Raw genomic sequence first — 20,546 nt, 5'->3', positions numbered from 1 at the left:
GAGTTCCCCCGGATTCCATATGGTTGTCGAGCGTGAGAGTTTGTCCGTCGGAGCCGCAAGTGAGCGCGTTCTCCCGTCCTCTTTACTGCTCCGATGGTTGGTTCCCCTCACTCATCTGTCCGCCTGAAGGGCTGCTGACAGAGCCGTGAAGCAGACCCCCGGGAGGGCCTCCGCGGCATGTACAGAACCCCGGCTCCTGCCCCCTTTTAACCGGCCCGCTCACTCACAGCAGTGACAGAGACATCAGCTCAACTAACTCGCAATGGAGAGGGAGGCAGAGAGAGAGAGGGGGGGGAGGGAGGGAGAGAGAGGGAGGGAGGGAGGGGGAGAGAGGGAGGGAGGGAGGGAGGGAGGGAGGGAGGGAGGGGGAGAGAGAGAGAGAGAGGGGGGGGGGGAAGAGAGGGGGAGAGAGAGAGAGAGAGAGGGGGGGGGGGAGAGAGAGGGAGGGAGGGAGAGAGAGAGGGAGAGATAGGGAGAGACATAAGATAGCAAGAGAGAGTGAGACAGAGACCTATGACGACGAGGTCAGAAGGTAGCAATACAGAGAGTGAGACAGACGGTGAGCAATGGAGAGACAGAGCAGGAGAGAAAGACGGAGAGAGAGCAATGGAGAGAGCGGGAGCAGGGGGTTGTGGGGGGGTGGTGGTGCTGGAGAGGTCCCCTCATGTTGAATGGGTGCAACCAGTTGAGTGATGGTCCAGAAGCCGCTACTGAGACAAGAAACAACCATGGGTCATGTTCAGAACAGATTTTATAGCCCTGTCTGGGACAGCCCCGAAAAAAGAATAGATCGGGTGAAGAATTACAGTTAACAGTGGAACTTTCAAGAGCCCCTGTCGTACCAACTCTTTGGCCAGTAGATCGACCCATCCGTCATACATCTGGGTGGACACTCGCTTGTGATGTCACAAATGGGTACATTCTGACATGACTTCTAATGGCTTATCAAACCTCACACCTTGGTCGGTAGAATATCAAATAAACGTCACTTGTGCCTCTTCAATCAGAAAAGCGTCACGACAATGGGCTCAGGGACAGTCACACGCTCGGCGTCCCAGCTGTTGTCTCGGTGACCCCGCATTAGCCTCCCGTGCCGAGGTGTAAGCAACATGGCCGCCTCACGCTAACACACAAATGTCATGTCGACGTGGCCACAAAAACGACCTCCACCCTTGGCATACTTCGTATCCCTCAGCCCCCCTTCCCCCCATGTGAAAAGCCGTCAGTTTGTTCCCTGTCTGCATCATATGCTGACAGCCCCGGCCCCCCGCCCATACTCACTCACACACAAAGCGTGTCAGCGAATCACAACGTTGGCAGGGCTCCTCTGTGCTTGGTGCTGATCCAGTGGAGCTGAAGGACGGTGGGATTCAGGAGGCCAGGGCTCATGAGCAGAGATGATTTACTAGAGCAGCAGAAGAAGAAGAAAAAACTCACTAGAAGATGTATCAGCTCCCCTCCTGGCATAAGGTCTGCGTTATGTCACGTGTGTACGTGTGTTATTCTGTGGACATGTATATGTGTATACGTGTGTGTGTTTCGGTTCGGGGGCTCTTGCATTTTTTTTTTCCCACAAGTCCGAGGCCAGACGTCTTAACTCCCTAGCTTGGACCACCAGTTGCTGAGTCAAAGATCATTGGTGTTTACATTCACCTCTCATCCCCGCAACACCCTCCCATCACCCGCCAGCTGGGGCACCCGTCATCTTTCAGATGTGTTTTGTTTTGGTTTTTTGAGGGTTTTATATCTTCTTTTTTTTTCTCCGCCGTTCCCATGTTGACGTCTCTTCGAGTCCCTGTAGGAATTCACATGTGAGCTGTGGTTAACCGCAGTTACGAGCCAGCACTAACGGCTAAGTGATTCGTCTGCCTCTTGCCCAGTGACTAAGTGAGTGAGACGTTGGATAGCCCAGCCCAGCCCAGCCCTGCCAGGCCTAGCCTAGCGTAGCCCAGCCAGGCCTAGCCTAGCGTAGCCTAGCCTATCTGCTAATGTGCCCAACGCGGGCGGCACTGTGTTTATTCTAGCTGGCTATCTCTACTCTAATCTGTCCCCTACTGTCAGATGGGAAGACGTTGTTTTTTCTTTGTCTTCTATGGGATGCGAGTTGGGCTTCGGGAGTTTGGAGTTTGTGGGAGGGGGGGGGCGGGGGGGGCGATGGTTATCTGGCTAACGTCAGCCAGCGCTCACCGTAGCGTAGCATCATGTGTGAGGGCAGACATGTTTACTGTGCGATCAGTGTTTTACGAGCTGTCCCTCCTCCTCCTCCTCCTCCTCCTTCTTCACGTCTTCCTCTCATCCTGCTCCTACTCTTCCTCCTTCTCTCCCCCCTCCGGATGACGTAATGGTTCCTTCTGATTAGGGCCTGAGAAAATGGATGATCTAGTGTCGCTGACATGCTCACTCACTAATGTTGTCTGTCTCCCTCCCCCCCTCTGTCTCTCTCTCTCCCCCAGGTCCCACTGCCCCCTCCTGTCTTTTGTTTTATTTCAAAGCTCGTCTGGAGTATTCTCTGTGAAACCTGCAGGGGTTGTTTTTAGCTTTTTTTTTTCGTTCAGAACCAAAGCTTGTGGCTTTTTTTCTGTCCGATTTGAGACAGTTATTTTCACTGTTCATAAAGTCTTAACCTCAGCTCTAGCTTTTCTAAAGGCCTGTGGGACAGATGGTCTCCTCTCAGTAGTTCCCAGGCCAAGGTGACTGCTCACTGGATCTGAAGGAGAGAGGGCAGGGTTTGATCTGCACACACTCGATTGCCAGACACACACACACACACACACACACACACACACACACACACACACACACACACACACACACACACACACACACACACACACACACACACACACACACACACACACACACACACACACACACAGCAATGTTTGGAGTATTGTCAGTAATTGGATTACTGTTTCTATACTTGCTATGTCTATTCTATTCGCCCATTACATTTCTACCGTTTCACCAGATAAACACTCTTGCGCACACATAACTCCATATGCGGTGATAGTTATTCAATGTCAAACTCCACATCTCATTAGGTGCTCCCAGACTGATGCACAACACAGAAACACAATATGCAGATTCACCCAAACTCATTAACCTTTCCTCCCAGCCCATTGCTTCTGCTGATCACACCGACGCCATTCATCCCAATCACCCTACCCGCACACAAACACACACAGACACACAAACACACACAGACAGAAAGACACACAGACACGCACAGACAGACAGATACACACAGCTAGACACACACTCACTGACACACACTCACACTCAGTCACACACACACACACACACACACACACACACACACACACACACACACACACACACACACACACACACACACACACACACACACACACACACACACACACACACAGACAGCCACACTCCATCCTACTGCCAAGAAACCGCCCTATCCGACTGCAAATTATCAGAGAAGACGATTCCCTTCCAAGCAGCTATCCAAATATTCCTCAGTTTAACAAGGATGAAACTCTCCCCGATGTCGGGTCTTTTAATCAGCTCGGACTGTTGACTTAGGGCCGTCTCTGATCCCTCCCGCATCTGATCGTCTGGTTGCGGTGTACTGTGCTGAATGATGAACGGCTACCTGGCCAGCTTGTTAGCCCCTCTGTGTCTCAGTGAGTGGATAGGTCATGAGCTTCTTTAAGGCTGGAGGAAATGTTTAATCGTTGGTTACCTAGCAGACAGCAAATTGACAGGTCTAGTATTTCCTGCTAGCACTGCTAAATAATTATACAATTACAAAAAAAATCTGGTTATGAACCCTTTAAAATCATTATGCGTGTCTGTATTTGTCCGACGTTTGTGTGCATGCGCATTTGTGTGTGTGCGGCCCAGATTTTCTGTTGTAAAAATCCAAACACAAGGCAGCTAAAGATGTCATTACGTTGCCAAGTTTCCGTCAAAGCCATTACATTTTTCCCCGTTTTCTTTTTCCTCATAAGCATGTCAAACTTCTATATTGTTTACCCTACTTTCCGCACCGTGGAGCATAGCACTTAGCGCATGTGTAAGGTCTGCAGTGCGCCAGTTCTCAAAGTAGGGCCAAATCCGCCATGACATGTTTGTTTTTGGGTTCTATTTCCCAATCACGGCCCAATCTGCTTCTCGTCACCCCCGCAACAGGATATTCCTGCGTTCTAAAGTGGCTGAGAGATTGAGAGGAAGATGAGAGAGCAGAGGAACAGGAGAGGAGAATGCGTCAGCGCCGAAGAGTGTTGGGTTCCACTGTGCTTGCGAGACTTTCACTGACCCACACACACACACAACTTTCACAGTTATGACCTGATCTGATTGGCCGAGCAGAGCAGGGAAGGGAAATACATGTATGGTGCCCCCTGCGTGTGTTTTTGTGTTTGTGTGTGTGTGTGTGCGTGTGTGTGAGTGTGTGTGAGAATAACGGAAATGGTTTGTTAGTTTCACGACTGCTTCAAGGATCTCATTCCTTACATCATACTGGACCCCCCACTCCGCCTCCCCCCCTTCCTCCTCCTGTGTCTTCCCCCCCCCCCCCTCCTCCTGTCCTATGGTGGGCGAAAAAAGCTCCTAGCCCCCCCCCTCCCCCGTAATGGGGCTTTAATCAGGGTGCTGGTCTCATCCAGGGTGAGGCAACGCCTGGGGAAAGTTAGGGGGTTAGGAGACGGGTGTCTGAATGTGTGTTTGTGTGTGTGTGTGTGTGTGTGTGTGTTGCAAGTGAGAGAAATGAAAGATGTGAAAATGTGGAAGGAGTTACTTTTAGTGAAGGGGCTAGGAATGGCTGGCTATCGGATGACTGATGGTACTGGTTGGGTGTCTACTTGGAAGAGTACTTGTAGGATATCTTTGGTGTGGGAGGGATACAATGATACTAGGGGGGGGAACACGTCAAGGCTGTGATGCTATGATCATCGGGGCTTTATCAATGGTTGACAATTGGTACAGATATGTCTTGACAAATTGAGCTAAATATTCAATAATATTTGGTTGAATGGGTTGCAGATATACATTGTTTTATACAAACACACATATGTGACACCCAGTACAAAATCCAAGAGCTGACACCTATATATGCTAATGACTAAAGAGTGTGACCATAGTCTGGACCTGTGATTGGATTTAGAGCCAACAAGTGTCCACCCTGATCCGCGATGATCAATATAACAAGAGACGAATCTGTCACTCACACCCATCAACACAGCCGACATGTGCGTTCGATTACCCTCCCACACAGTCAGTCAGTGAGACGCACACACATATACACCTATTTGCATGCCATTGAAATGCAAATGAGCGGATTGATTTGTTAAGTGACATTTTAACATCCTTACAGACAGGTCCCCATAAGTCCTTAAAAAGGTTTTTAAGGCCCTGCGAGGGCCGGGCGGGAGAGGCATTCAGTGGCACCTCGTTAAGATCCTTGTGAAACCCGTCCCCCCATTCAGACCATAAAGCTCACCGCAAGAGCTGCAGCCCTGCACAGACACTCCAGCGCTGGGCTTAACGCAAGCATAATGGGGGCCGAAGCCTTCACTTTAAAAGGGCATTTAAAAGAAAGGTTTGGCCTGAAATACAGCAGAAGCAAGGTAATCCTGCCCATCTGTCGGGCACGGAGAGCCTTGCCAAGTTGAGCGAGGCGAGGCCCTGCCTGTCTCCACGCCAACTCTGATCTAAGAACACGCACACGCAGTTTGGTGTCGTTTCCACGGTGTGACAAAGGGTAGACCAGCGGACAGAACGCCGGAGCTGTCTCGAATGTGGGAATGCAGGTTTTATGTTACCCTCCCTCCATCGCCCTCACTGCCTTTTTAGTCTGAAACATCTGTAGCCGTGGTAACTGGAGACTCAAAGCCGAGCGGCTCAGGTTCGTTATGATGTATTTTTGTTGGAATGCACATCATAACCTCAAGAATTGCTAAGCAGGCAACAAAAATTACTGCATTTTTCCTTCGATCCCTCCCCCAAAGAAATCCTGTGGTATCCCTTAAACCTGGATATGGTCCCAAACAGAACGATGGATTTCGCCTCGCAATGTGAGCTGACACCCCGTACATTATTGCATCATATTTCCCTAATTATTGTCATAAATATCATAAATCCTCATAGTAGACAACAAAGGGATCCGTCCTGGTCCAGAGGTGTACTTAATCATAACCCAATAACACAATAGAAACGTTGGATTCCAGCGACTTTCAATCCACCACTCCCCCACTGAGCATTTACATAAAGGTATGCTAAATTATTCATTAATTATCAGATGCTCCCCTGTGGATGGAGATGACACACACGCTGGCTGTTAATTGGCCCATCAATAACCCTGCGTGGTCCTCCTGTAGTGGCAGCAGATCCCACCTCAGGAATCTCCTATCTGTTCCAACCTTCTGGCCCCCCGTTTCAGTTTCTTTTTTATTCTGCCGCTTTTTTTGAGAGACACACAGAGACACAGGCGCGCTGAGAACAGTGTTATGGCTCAAACTTTGTTGGCGTGCGGTTGGCTTTAAGGTTGGCTGTTCTCTCGATGACTTGAAGGACACACTGAGTAAAAGAGTGCAAAGAGGATAGTGTCGTGTATGTTAAGAACTGCCTTAATTGATTTGTCAATTGAGGTTGCTGCTACAACAATGCAAGACGATCACAATTTGATTCATATTGGATCTTTTTTTTTCCACACATCATTTAGCGACAGTATTATATATACATGGGAAAACCTTTGGCAATTTTTTTGTGGTAAAAAGGTTCAAGTAAATGTTACTGTTAAAGCAAAAGAAGAAGTTTACCTCACTAATGTCGTTATCTTGACCCAACTGGACTGGTGCATCCCTTATAGGGCATTTAGGTTGCACATACATTACAGGAAACACTAACCTCCTCAGGCACAGCCAAACGCTCCCTCAATCACTGATTATACTGTCCAGCGTGCTCTCCTAGAGGGGCCAAGTTAATCAAAGCAAAGCACGCGTCCCTTTCTTTCATTTAAAGTACCATATAGCAAAATATACCCCACACACACACACACACACACACACACACACACACACACACACACACACACACACACACACACACACACACACACACACACACACACACACACACACACACACACACACACACACACACACACACACACACACACACACACACACACACACACACACGTCCCTCTCCCTCCAGAAGGTAGATGCGTGTGATTAGCATAAAGGCGGGCCTCTGGAGAGCAGGCTGGAACAACACGGGCCGCTCTTTGTTTCCTCTCCACTGATTGACACGAGATTGCCGAGCACATTAAATGGCCATCAGACCCAGCATTAGTTTTTAAACCCGGAGAGCGAGGCCTGTCAAAGGTCAATCCTAGCGCATAATGAACTGATGTCTTTCTCTCCCTCGCTCACTCACTCGCTCTCTCTCTCTCTTCCTTAATCTCTCTCTCTCTCTCGCTCGCTCGCTCGCTCGCTCGCTCGCACGCACGCACGCAGGATCCCTGTAAGCCTGTGGGTTGCCAGATAATGGCTGAAACGGCTAAGAATGTAGCATTAATCAAAACAGTAGTCCCCCTCCCCTGGACACGGACCTCTCAGACCAACGTACACACTGTGCAAGTGTGCCTGCGTTAAGTGTCAGGGCTGCACACATCAGTGCAGTCTAGACAGCGGAGGCAAAAAACTCCTTTGGCGTCTGTTTTATCTTTCTACTGGTGGTTTTGTTTAGCTTTTTTTTTAAAAAGCGTGTTCCCATAGTGCACCACTCTTCCAACAGCAGAGCGGCCGGTCGAGGCTCCCTTTGGGAGGGGGGAGGGGGGGGGGACCACTCCTTGACAAATCTCTCCTCCTCTGCTAATTTTACTGTTTCCCCCCCAAGTCTCAGGCCAGTCGTTGGATTTAAGTGGGGCCTGGTAGTGGGCCATTTTCTAACCGAAGACTAATACGCGTAATAACCATTAACCTATAGAGCTGCCTTTCTCCGCGCCTTTGACAAATACACTCCTCTCCACACTGCCGTCTTTAATGGCACTTTTACTTATTCCAACCCTTCCAAACAGGGCATTTAGGTTGTTTTATAGCCGCAAAGGTTCTCTCTTTTGAAACCGCCGGTGCTTAGTCCATGGCCCCTGTCTTTTCGTCACATCGTTGAGGCAGAAACGTTCCTCCATTTTGTTCTCCTCCTCTCCAGCAGTCCCACAATTACCTGGGGAGAATAACATAACATAATGCCTGACGGCGCCTCTCTCTCTGTGTGTGTCTCTCTCTCTCTCTCTCTCTCTCTCTCGCTCTTCCCTGCTCACTGCTGATGGAAAGTTAGTAATTAAGAGATGGGGGAGGGGGGGGGGGGTGAATTAGATGCAGAATGAGCTGTCTCAAAGTCACATTTAAGTGAGTGATGCGCAGGCCTCTGCTGTAGAAGTGTAAATGATATAAATTGCCATTTAAGTGCGGCGCGGGCTAATGTTTTGTCACAAATTAATGTGACACAAGGCAGCAATGACAATCACGGCTTGCCTCATTCTAATTTGGACGTGTTCAGTGCGCTTTTGTGTGCAGGCAGATTTACGCAAAATTAACACAATTGCCAGTTTTTTTTATGCAGGAACCATAAATGTTTTGTTGCGTGTGTTTTTTGCCCACTAATGAGGACAGCATCTTGTATCAGGGTGTTGCGATGCCCAGACAGGAGCAGCAACAACCTGCTGAGAGGGGGAGAGAGAGGGGGAGATAAATGAAGGGAGAGGGGGAAGTGTAGCTGAAGTGGTTATTTTAATGAGCTAGCACAAATTTTCATTTATTTTTTTAACAGCGACATTTTGATGTTTTTAAAACGATGTGCCGCGCCGATGATCTGTCCGCGGCTTGGTTCGTTAGAGCCGCCGTGTACAGCTGCTGTCTGATTATTTCCACGGCGTTGCTACTCGGGATCCGAACCCGGAGAACCCGGATCTGTAATGGGACGCGTTAACGACGACATGATCGGAGGGATGATGTTTAACAACCCTCTTCTTTTGTTCCTGTTCATCACAGGCGCTGGAGAGTGAGTTTGTGTCGTGCCAGCTGCACCAGTGGATCGACCTGATCTTCGGCTACAAGCAGCAGGGCCCCGAGGCCACCAGGGCCCTCAACGTCTTCTACTACCTGACCTACGAGGGCGCCGTGAACCTCAGCTCCATCACGGACCCCATGCTGCGTGAGGTGAGGCAGGGGGGGGGGGGGGGGGGGGGGGGGGCGACGCAGCTAGGCCGCACGCAACCCTAGCCCACTGAAGTAGACCAACACAAAGGCATTGCTGCCATTAATAGCATTAATGATAGTAATAATGGTTAAATGAGAAACATTTAAACATTACTTCCAATCCTCGGAATCAAAGGCGATGGATGGAGAGAGTCAGGGAAAAGAGGACCGATGTAAAATACTTTAAACTATACAATTCAATACAAATGTATCGAAATGTACCATACATTCAGTATCCTATTAGCTCTGTTCAACTAGCATCTTAAACTAGACTGTAGCGTAACAACATCGGGAAGATGCTACGAGCTCCACCACTTTAACGCCTCCTCTAACGTCCTCCCCCATTTATTATTCATCGTGCTCTCCTGGAACAGCTACACAAGGTTTTTTTCCCCTCCAAGCAACAACCCAACACCAAGCAAAGTATGAAAGCAACACCTAGGGGCGCGTTGGGGTTTAGCATGGGGCTGAGGGTGCTATGAGAGGTATTTCACCAGCAGAACGCTTATTCTCGCCTCCAGCACCACTTACATCCCCTTCGACTCTTGATGTGTACATTCACTACTGTGTCAAACCACTGCCTTTTTCTCAAGGTTTACTTTTTGTTTATTTATGTTTCATAACTTTTATGTTTATAATGTGGTATTCGGGAGGGTTTAAGTTGAATATGTGGTCTATTTACATTTAGTTTATTTATGGTGTTTCTTTTGGAGGGGGTTTGTTTTGATATGCTCGTCGCAAGTTTCAGTTGAGCGCAGGAGACGGTCCTCCATTTTGTCAGTGTGTGTATGTGGGTGTGGTAATGAAGGCAAACGGAGATGAGTGGTGTTAGCATCTCTGTTCCTCCGCTGCCCTTCATGCTCAGTGGCTGCAGCATCAGGGACACCTCGGCTCGGAGCGTGATTTATCACCTCATTCACCCTAATTCCCATCCAGATGTGCTTTGCCCCTTTAGCTATTAACACACACACACACACACACACACACACACACACACACACACACACACACACACACACACACACACACACACACACACACACACACACACACACACACACACACACACACACACACACACACACACCAACACACACACAGGCACTCATGACTACAGAGGCACACACAGGCACTCATGACTACAGAGGCACACATGTATACCCTCATACGCCTAAAACCTCACACATCTACACATATACGTCCACAACCACACAAGCAAACACACCTACATATACACAAACACACCTACATGCACATAGATCAACAAACACACACATGCACAGACGTAAACAACGTCTTACACACATACACCAATGCAAACACACACGCACACACAACCCCTCTCAAAACACACACGGCACACACCTACGCAAAACACACACACGCACACACACACACACACACACACACACACACACACACACACACACACACACACACACACACACACACACACACACACACACACACACACACACTACAAAGAGATGCCTGTACTCCCAGAGGGAGTCCAGGCTCTCCTTCACATTGAACAGCGTGCACACTCACACAAACAGTCACACACAAATCAACACACATACACATTCTAACAAAGAGGAAATATCTAATTACCACACACACACACGCGCACGCACGCATGCACGCACGCACGCACGCACGCGCGCGCAGATTCATTGCCAAGGTCCAGCGACCAATGTCCCCCTGTGCTGGGCCGGGCCCATTACCCAGTCTGGTGTTTAATACAGCTCCATCCTGACGCGGCTGCTGAATGTGATCTGTAACACCCCACTGCGTCTGCCCGCGCCGCTCCACCGGCCGCGCGATCGATAAATCCACCCAGCCTCTACAGGGTGCCATGGCAGCCAGGTGTACCTCGCTGTGGCCATTAGCATAAAGCATGGCGCCGTATTACCACTGAGGTATTAGCATGGAGCTATTGGCAGGGAGCTGTATTAGCATGGAGCTAATGGCTCCATGCTAATACAATGGGATGTATGAGCTTTGAGCTGTTATAGCCGTATTAACAAGGAGCTAGATTAGCATGGAGCTGTATTTTTACTGAGCTTTACTAGCAGAGAGTTGTATACGTATGGAGTTGTATTAGCATGTAGCTGTATAGCCTGGAGAGCTTCCCACTGCATCCCGCAGCCCACTGGTTTATAGTACGCATGCAAGGACCCAGGATTCCATGATGGAACACACCATCACATCACAGGGTAGTCATGAAGACTTTGTGTTCCTGTATGGAAGCTGGTAGAGAATGCTTGCCGAAAGAGAGAGAGAGAGAGGGAGGGTTGGGTGGCGGGTTGAGCATTACTCAAATACTGCCTGACTGACCACATTTGTAGGTGTACAGAAAAGGAAAATGGCTGTCCAGTCTATTGAAAAGGAGGAAATGTGTATGTTTTCCATCAGTGCTGCCCGCCCAAAACTACAGCATGGCTGTGCTTTCCATGCAAGTCTCTGTCTGAGCTAACTAATTAGTTAAATAAACCAAGGTGGCGTTCTCTCTCTCCCTCCCCTGTACTCCTTCTTTCTCTGTCTCTCTCTGTCTCTCTGTCTCTCTGTCTCTCTGTCTCTCTCTGTCTCTCTGTCTCTCTGTCTCTCTGTCTCTGTCTCTCCCTCTCTTGTCCCAGGTCTGGGCCTTGTCAGAGGGGCACTGGAGGGTACAGGAGCTGGGGGGGGGGGGGGGGGAGGGGGCTTGGCTAGGCCGGTGTCCCCAGGGTGTGTAATTACTGAGTGACAACTGTTTCAGCCGGGGTCTCAGGGTAGGTGGGGGCGGGACAGACCCCAGGGCTGTTCAGTGTCAGAGGAGCGGGGACGTCCTGATGGTGGCGCTGGAGTTTCCGTGTGTGTGTGTGTGTGTGTGTGTGACGGTCTGTGCACATGCTGGGAATGCTGTTGGATATGGGGGGGTGGTGTGTGTGTGTGTGTGGGGGGGGGGGGGGGTTGCGCAGCTGGTTCTTTGCTCCCCTGCCAGTCAGAGATGGCAGCTGAATGCACCCCACTTTCTGCAACAGACCGACAGCCAGACAGACAGACGTATAAACACACAACCTCATATGGATACCATCTCGATGCCTATCTTTATTTGCGCTCACTCGTATATAAATCCCCTGACATATTTACCTCTCGGCTGCGTATCCCTGATTTGTGCGTCCGTGCGTGCATCCTCTCCCCTGGCTGACTGTGAGCACTGTGAGAGCGTTTGGTCTACATCACAGCAGATTAGGCTACTGCCTTGTTTCTCCAAAGCCATGATTACTTCCTGCCCCTGCCTCAGCCGCCAAAACTCCAAACCCCTACCCTGTTTGCAATTCGTAAGTGTGTGTGCGTTTGCTGCGCCACATCCGCGCACCCACGCACACACAAACAAACGTACATTATGCGTAGACGTCGGTGCATGGTTTGAGGGGCATGGCACCCATGCACATCTGCGTTGCGTCTCGCTGCGTGAAGAAAAGCACACCCTGTCTCCCCCCCCCCCCCCCCCCCCCCCCCCCTCGCCGCTGTCGTCATGCAGAACTTTCACATGCCCTTATGGAAAACCCCACAGCTACTGCGGCTCAGCCAGCGACCAGACACGCACACACGCACGCGCACGGACACACACACAGAGACCTCGCCTGCACTTTACCACTTTACTGCCCTCTGCGTAACTCGGCAGAAGACGAGGGCCACCATCCAGCGGAGTAAACCCGCTTTGACGCAACGCCACAAACCCTTAGCTCTCTGGAAAGGCCTTTTTAGTTTTTGATGCACTGAACGCAGAGGCATGATATACAGTATAGGGAGGCAGAGAGAGATTACATGTCTGTCTTTTCATGGTATATTTTATTCAAAACCCAGCCAGCCATGCCTTGCAAACGTGGGGGACGGCAGTACGCCACGCATCAGCATGTACAAGGCTGTCCTGGTTTTTCAGTTTGTCGCTATGGGGGTGATGGGAGGGTCGTGCGGGAGGGGGGGGGGGGGGATTTGCATAAAAGCGTCTTGTTCTACATAGGGGTCCATATTGCCGTGTCGCCGAGTCAATCAAAAGGGGGGGGGGGCGGGGGGGGGTTCTCTGGGGTGGATGGGGGGGGGGGGGGTGGGAGGGTGTCTATGAGCCACCGGCTACTCAGTCATTTAAATGTATAGAATGGAGAGAAGCCTCATCAGACACGGGCCAGCGCCCCCACAGGAGATTGGCCTTGTGGGAAAGACACCCAGAGCCCGCCATATAATCACCTGAGCAGGGCGAGAGGGGCCAGTATCTGGGGCTAGGACGCGCTGACCTAGCCCGGCCCACCTCTCAGCACCTCCACCACCCCTAATAAATGTCAGGGGCAGAATTTAATGAAGACAGGTTGAGTGACTCCGAGACGGTCGGCTCCCTTTTTAAGCATTAGCCCCTTTAGGCAAATGCCCCTGGAGTGGTAGTTATGGGGGATATGGTCGAGCCCCCTGGACCTTGAATGTCACCCCCCTACCAGCCACGGCGTGGGTGGTGGTGGGGGTGGTGGGGGGGGCTGACGGTGTTGGGAGCCACCCAGGGGTGGGGCTGTGCTGCTGGCTCGGGGATGGCGGTTGGAGCGAGCGGACGTGGGGGTTTCTCTGGACTGTGGTCAGATCTGGGAGCGCGGTGTGTTGTTGACCTCAGAGCAGACCCGGCAGCGACGCCAGATCGTACCGTCGGCCGCCCTCTCCTTCTGCGTGTTTCCAGCGCCTTGACACAACGCTGAAACACACGCGTCAAATAGCTGTTGAAATTTTTCTTCTATTTTCTTTTTTTCCTTTTCTTCTTCATGACCGCTCTCTAAACTCTGAATCCCACTAATACCGTTTTGTTCCATTAATCATCATTTATTTTTTTCTGATGGATGCCTGGGAATCTAGCGAGTAGGTTTTCTTTGCGCGTTGTTTGACCCGTGTTCGGATTCGACAGGCCTCCTGATGGCTCTGATGTTTTCGTAATGGACGGCCCTCACAGAGCCAGCAGGGGATTCACACCGATGAAACAGGCATGTTATTCCCCTCTCAGTTGAAAGAGGACGGATCAAAGCAAAAGAACGGCAAAGAGAAAAGCTTAAAAATGAATAGAATAAAATAATAAACTAGGAGAGGGTAGATGGCATTATGTTAAATGGGTGTATCGCAGAAGTATGATTTATAGACTGCTGGGAGAGAGGCAGACCATATAAGGTATTGCCATTGACCTTTCGAGTTGGTTTCCTCATCAGCCAAATATGCATCAATAAATGTTGCGGCACAGAGAGGCTGAATAACATGCTCTGACATTCCTGTCAATCAAGGAATTGTTAAAATCGATGTCATGTATGTTTATGTAAGGAAATCGAAATCCCTCCTGTCCATGCCTAGCTTTTCCTACCTCTCTATTGCTGTATCTCTTTCTCTCTCTCCCGCTTTCTCTACTGCTAGCCCACTTTACCTCTTTCCCTCTATCTGTCGATCTCCCATTCTTTCCGAATCTCTCTCTCCGTCTTTCTCTACTGCTAGCTCATTCTACCGCAAGCCTTCTGTCTGTCAATCTCCCTCTGTATCTGAATCTCTCTCTCCATCGTTCTTTATCGTTAGCTCATTCTACCTCTTCCCCTCTCTATCTGTCCATCTCTCTCACACTCTGTTACTCCGAGTACCCATGTCTCTCTCTCCCTCTCTGTTGGTCTGAGTTCCTATGTCTCTCTCTTTCTCTCTCGCTCTCTGTTCCCATGTCTCACTCTCACTTTCTTTCTCTATCGCTGGCTCAGTCTACCTCTTGCCCTCTCTATCTGTCCATCTCTCTCTCACTCTCTGCTGCTCTGAACTCCTATGTCTCTCTCTCACCCTCTGGCTTCTGGTTAGTTTCATACAATGGGGATAAGCGGTCCGACTTCACAAACCCTTTTTCTTTTTCTTTTCCTTTTTTTTTTGCCATGGAAATACCATCCGCAGGACTCAACCATGACCTCACTCTGCGAGACCTCGCCAAGCCGGGCTTCAACACAGCTCACACACACACAGGCCTGTCACCCACCCCCCCACCGCATCACCACTTAAAGCACACAGAAATGTGCACCGTACAGTCTGTCACAACTGTGCGTGGGTTAGCCTGTGTCTGGCCAAACTTAGCTGCAGATCGTTATCTGGATCACATCTGTATTGGACAGCGTACCATTGCTTAGTTCTCTGGTTGTTGATGCATATTATGATGCAAACGCGTCTTGTTGCTTTGTGTTTTGTTTGACATCGGGTCGCTTATCTGCAGCAACTGTCAACAGTCGCTGTTTCTCATGTGATTTTTGTTTGTCTCATGTTACTCTTACATAGAAGATGAGAAGAATAGGGGTTATTTTAGCCCCGATCCTCCAGACCATATCCTCCAACCCCAGACACCCCAGCGTCAGAGGGGTTACAGGGGGATGTCGGCCTGTCTGCCTGGCCTGGGCCCGCCACGGCGCAGCCCGCCATAGATCTGCCGGGCTTTATAGATGTGTGTGTCCTCCATCCCGGGCTGCTGGGCCTGACAGTGAGCTGTGTGAAAATGTCCAGAGGCCACAGCACCGGCGTCTGCCCTGACATTTATGGTCCTATACCTCTTCATTAACACCAGCTAGCCAGCCAACATGCCTGCCCAGCCCTAGCCCCGGCCTGGACTTGTGCTTGTGTGTGTGTGTGCTTGTGCTTGTGCGTGCGTTCGCGCGTGCGTGCGTGCGTGCTGGAGGTGTACCTTACTGTTTCTCTACTGGTGATTGCATACATGCGTGTTGCTTGTGGGAGGTATAATGCGTGCGCACTTGCATGTACTGCGTTGTGTGCACGTTGGAGCTAACAGACCTACTAAGATGTACGTTGGAGCATGCAGGCTTCTTTGCGCATGTTCATGAGTTGTGTTCGATGGCAGGGCACATTTAACTACTATCGATGTTCATAAGTGTAGAATATATAATGTAGATTGGAGGTGTTATAGAAAATAGAAAACCAACCACATTAACATCTCTTAATCATGCAAACATAAGCAAATATTGGTTGCTTTTTCCTTCCACTTCAACCTTGGACGCTTTTGCCCCAGAGGCACTGCACTGTCTTCTCGGGCAGACCATAATAGTCTTGTGATGTTTCTCTGTGTCTCTGCAGGCTGTGGAGTCTCAGATCAGGAGCTTTGGACAGACGCCCTGCCAGCTGCTCATCGAACCACACGCACCCCGCAGCTCCGCTATGCAAGTGGTGAGTACACACACACACACACACACATACACACCCCCACGCACACACACACTCACACTCTCCTCCCAGTGTTCTCTACTCTATCCTTTATTATTCCCTCTGTTTTTTCTTTTGAAGCTGCCACACTGTTTTGCTGTCTACCTCTCCCTGCATATTCTTATTTTATGATTATTATGAGCAGTCTAATAATCAGTATGCATCACACTTTCATTTTAACCAATCATCCACCTGATTTTCTCCTTATTGTTGTTGTTTTCCTGGTTTTGAACCAATCTGCTCTGCCATCAGAGAGAATGTGGTTCTCCACAGTCTGGCGTATGAGTGGTTCTATCCATACTATGTCCATGGATCTATAACAGAAGTATGGGTTTAACAACCGTTGGTAAAATAATTGAGATAAGAAACACGCTTTTTGAAAGTTAAACAGCAGAAAATAAACTAAAACCTTTCCTGGGAGGGGAGTGGAGGAAACAAAATCTGCTTGAAAAGTGACAGCCTTTTTTGTGACTTAACCACACACACTCACACACACACACGTGTGATAGGCCCAGGCCCCATGAGTCCCTATTAGTGTGGTGTCCCTGCAGCGCTGACAGCAGGCTGTGGACCACTTTCAGAAGCATGCAAACACACTCGCGCACAGAAATACACACACTCACACACAAACGCAGCTTCACACAAACCTACTCACAGATACACACACACACCTACACTTACACGCCCACAAACACCTACACACACCTACACACACACACACCTACACACACACACACACACACACACACACACACACACACACACACACACACACACACACACACACACACACACACACACACACACACACACACACACACACACACACACACACACACACAGTATAGAGAAACATTTTCTCCATGCAGCTTTCTAGTATCTGTAGAAAATGCCCCATTTTCAAAACATCCAATTTTTTCATTTCTACATCCCCTCCATTCCTCCATCTCATCGCTACCCCTCCTCCCCCTCTTCCTCCTCCTCCTCCTCCTGTGTTAGCCATCTAAGTGTGTTGTCAGCATGTAGCGACGTAGCTACGCGGGTGGTGAAGCTGGTAATGATATTGTCAGAGTGTCTGGTTGGCTGTCAGGACAAACAGCATCCACTATGGGAGGGTGGGGAGGGGTGGGTGTGTTGGTGTTTAACGTCAGCCATCGGGTTGTACGCTGGGGGGGGGGGGGGGGGGGGGGCGTAGCCTGACGTAGCCTGACGTTAAACACCAACGTACCCCGACATCGCCGCTACCAAACCGGAAACAAAATGGCCGCTTCATAAATCTGCTCAACACAAACACATTGAAAAAACGTCTCGAAAAGGTTCCCTGTTCATCGTCCTGGTCCTCCCCGACGTCCCCTTATGAGATGAATGGGAGGCACTTGAGGTTATGTATTGATATTTGTACACATAATAAGTACATCGTGGATGATGCAGTAACTCTTATCAATCAGTAGCGTTCAGAAAGGCCGTAGATCAGGCCCAGGGATCAGGCATTGCTTGCCTCAAATCTTTCTCGCTCCAATGGACACGTTTGTCGTCAGTATTTAACGAACGTTCATTTGTTGTGTTATTTTTCATGCATGCTATTTGTGATTATAATTTGTTCATACACAAATCCGAATAATACCTATAGTTTTCTTTGATTATATTTTCCCTACATGTGATTAATAATAATATTGTGCTCGGTTCATAATGATATGCATGGGTTTTTCATGAACCTTGTCACTTGAATATGGAGTAACGGCGATGTATTTGGAGTGAATCTTTAAGGTCACATGTTGTTAAGCATTGTAGAGCATTGCATTCCTAATCCCACTGTAGCTCTCCTTCAAACCCGCGACACAGTCTACTTCAAGTCGTCGTTCTCCTCCATTCCTTTGCTGCTTTGGCTCTCGCTGGCTTTCTCGACATCTAACAGTCTCTCTCTCCTTTTCTTCCCCTTGCTCTCTCATCCGCTCTCTTGCTCCCATCGCCGCCTCCTCTATTACTCTCTGACTCTCCTTCTCCCTCCGCCTGTCGCGTCTTATCCGACCTGACCTTCCTTGCTGCATCCATCCGGGCATGAATTTGTTTTCCTATTCATTGATCCTTGTATGCATGCCGCTATCCGTCTGTTCCTCAATGTCTCCCATATGCCGGTCAATCGGTCTATCTATAATTACATCCATCCATTTATCCATTCATTCTTCATGGCCTCCATCGATCTATCCATCCATCATTCTCTCATTAATCCTTCCAATTGCCATGTTTGCATCCACCCATCCCCCATTGTATCACTCTATTCATCATCCATCCATCCCCCATTGTATCACTCTATTCATCATCCATCCATCCCCCATTGTATCACTCTATTCATCATCCATCCATCCCCCATTGTATCACTCTATTCATCATCCATCCATCCCCCATTGTATCACTCTATTCATCATCCATCCATCATCCGCCCATCCATCCAATCAACAACCCATCTACCCTTGCATCATTGCATCCATCCTCCACCCTCCCGCCCTCCCTCCACCCCTCCCTCCCTCCCTCCACCCCTCCCTCCACCCCTCCCTCCCTCCCTCCACCCCTCCCTCCCTCCCTCCACCCCTCCCTCCCTCCCTCCCTCCACCCCTCCCTCCCTCCACCCCTCCCTCCACCCTCCCTCCCTCCCTCCCTCCCTCCCTCCCTCCAACCCTCCCTCCACCCTCCCTCCCTCCCTCCCTCCCTCCCTCCACCCTCCCTCCCTCCCTCCCTGCGTGGTTCCTCAACACCAGTATCTTCCCCTGCAGACGCCCCTGATGTTCACGGAGCAGATGCAGCAGGACGTCATCATGGTGCTCAAGTTCCCCTCCAACTCGCCCGTCACTCACGTGGCGGCCAACACCCAGCCGGGCCTGGCCGCGCCCGCCATCATCACTGTCACCGCCAACCGCCTCTTCGCCGTCAACAAGTGGCACGGCCTCACGGGTAGGAGAGCAGCGCCAGGGCGCCAACCACGATGACAAATATACACGCCTCGTAGCGACCGCAGGTCTGATCCACCCCCCCGCCCCGACCGGCGGCCATTGGACTACATGTTATTTCCGCTCTCTTCTTCAAACCCACTTCAGTGCAAAGTCTTCAGTGTAATGGTGGACACAAAATCCTATAATATAAGAGAAGAGTTCTGAAAACATATCAGTGATTAGAATTATTTACGTTAGTGACATTTCTTTGATAGGTCTGTCTCTTTAAATTATGTTTAAAAAATGCTCATACTAAATACTAAAATGTGTAACAGGACAGTAAGGAGCGCTGTGATTTAAACTTTGAAGACTGGGTTTGCGATGACGAGAACTTTACTGGTTAGTTTCAATATGAAAGATCACCTTTCCACTCCACATGATAGGAAAATATGTTGGTTATTTTGTGTTGTAATTTGATAGATGGCATCATATGGGGGGGGATCATGTAACATGTTGTCTTCCAATAGAAATGATAAAACACCTCTAAGTGTAAACACTGCAGCTTGCCAACGGAGACAGCTGAAACGTATGTTATCCGGACGCCCCTGGTTTCAAAGTATCATCGATAACTCTCCCTCCTTCCCTGAGATTTCCGCTCGCTCTCCGTTCAAACGGACTCTCTGGCTGATCCTTGGTGACCCGCCTGGCGTCGATAAGGCGGACGTTGATCCTGTGGAGAGTTGACTGTATCCGTGGGAGCGCAGGATCAAATGTGACACGCAGAGCTTGCCGAGTTAGGTTTCACGTCCGCCTCCATACATCACAGCCTCCTCCACTGTTCCTTTTGGATCTCGTCTTCCCAGCATGCAACCTGCCAGGGGAGTGGATTGAGTGGATGTGAGAACTTTGATCAAAACCGGCTATAATGGAAACGTAATCAAAACAAAGTTCACTTCAACTGCAAGAAACCGAAAGAAAATGACTAATTCTAGTCATTTCAATATTCGCGGTTTGATCAAAGTTCACTAGAGATCAATCTACGACGCTACCGTTTATTAGATCTTTTACTCGGAACACACTGAAAAATACTCGAGGCGACGCAAGAAACAAGAAAACAGCATACAGAAAATAATCCGTCGACTTCACC

At 49.6% G+C, this 20,546-nt stretch overlaps 1 protein-coding gene across 5 annotated transcripts in view; it reads left to right on the top strand.

Moving 5' to 3' along the window:
• Window positions 1-20,546, top strand: part of lrba (LPS responsive beige-like anchor protein) — a 186,004-nt gene that overhangs the window by 147,659 nt on the left and 17,799 nt on the right. For all 5 annotated transcript variants that reach the window (XM_056586364.1, XM_056586362.1, XM_056586366.1 and 2 more), the window contains 3 exons: window positions 9,024-9,191; window positions 16,347-16,436; window positions 19,244-19,421. In XM_056586364.1, coding sequence (XP_056442339.1) covers window positions 9,024-9,191; window positions 16,347-16,436; window positions 19,244-19,421 — 436 coding nt within the window. The remainder of the gene's footprint in view (window positions 1-9,023; window positions 9,192-16,346; window positions 16,437-19,243; window positions 19,422-20,546) is intronic.

The sequence above is a fragment of the Gadus chalcogrammus genome, chromosome 3 (assembly GCF_026213295.1).
Source record: "Gadus chalcogrammus isolate NIFS_2021 chromosome 3, NIFS_Gcha_1.0, whole genome shotgun sequence".
Lineage (NCBI taxonomy): Eukaryota > Metazoa > Chordata > Actinopteri > Gadiformes > Gadidae > Gadus > Gadus chalcogrammus.
Note: the sequence above shows the minus strand (reverse complement) of the source record. Positions and strands in the feature narration are given on the sequence as shown.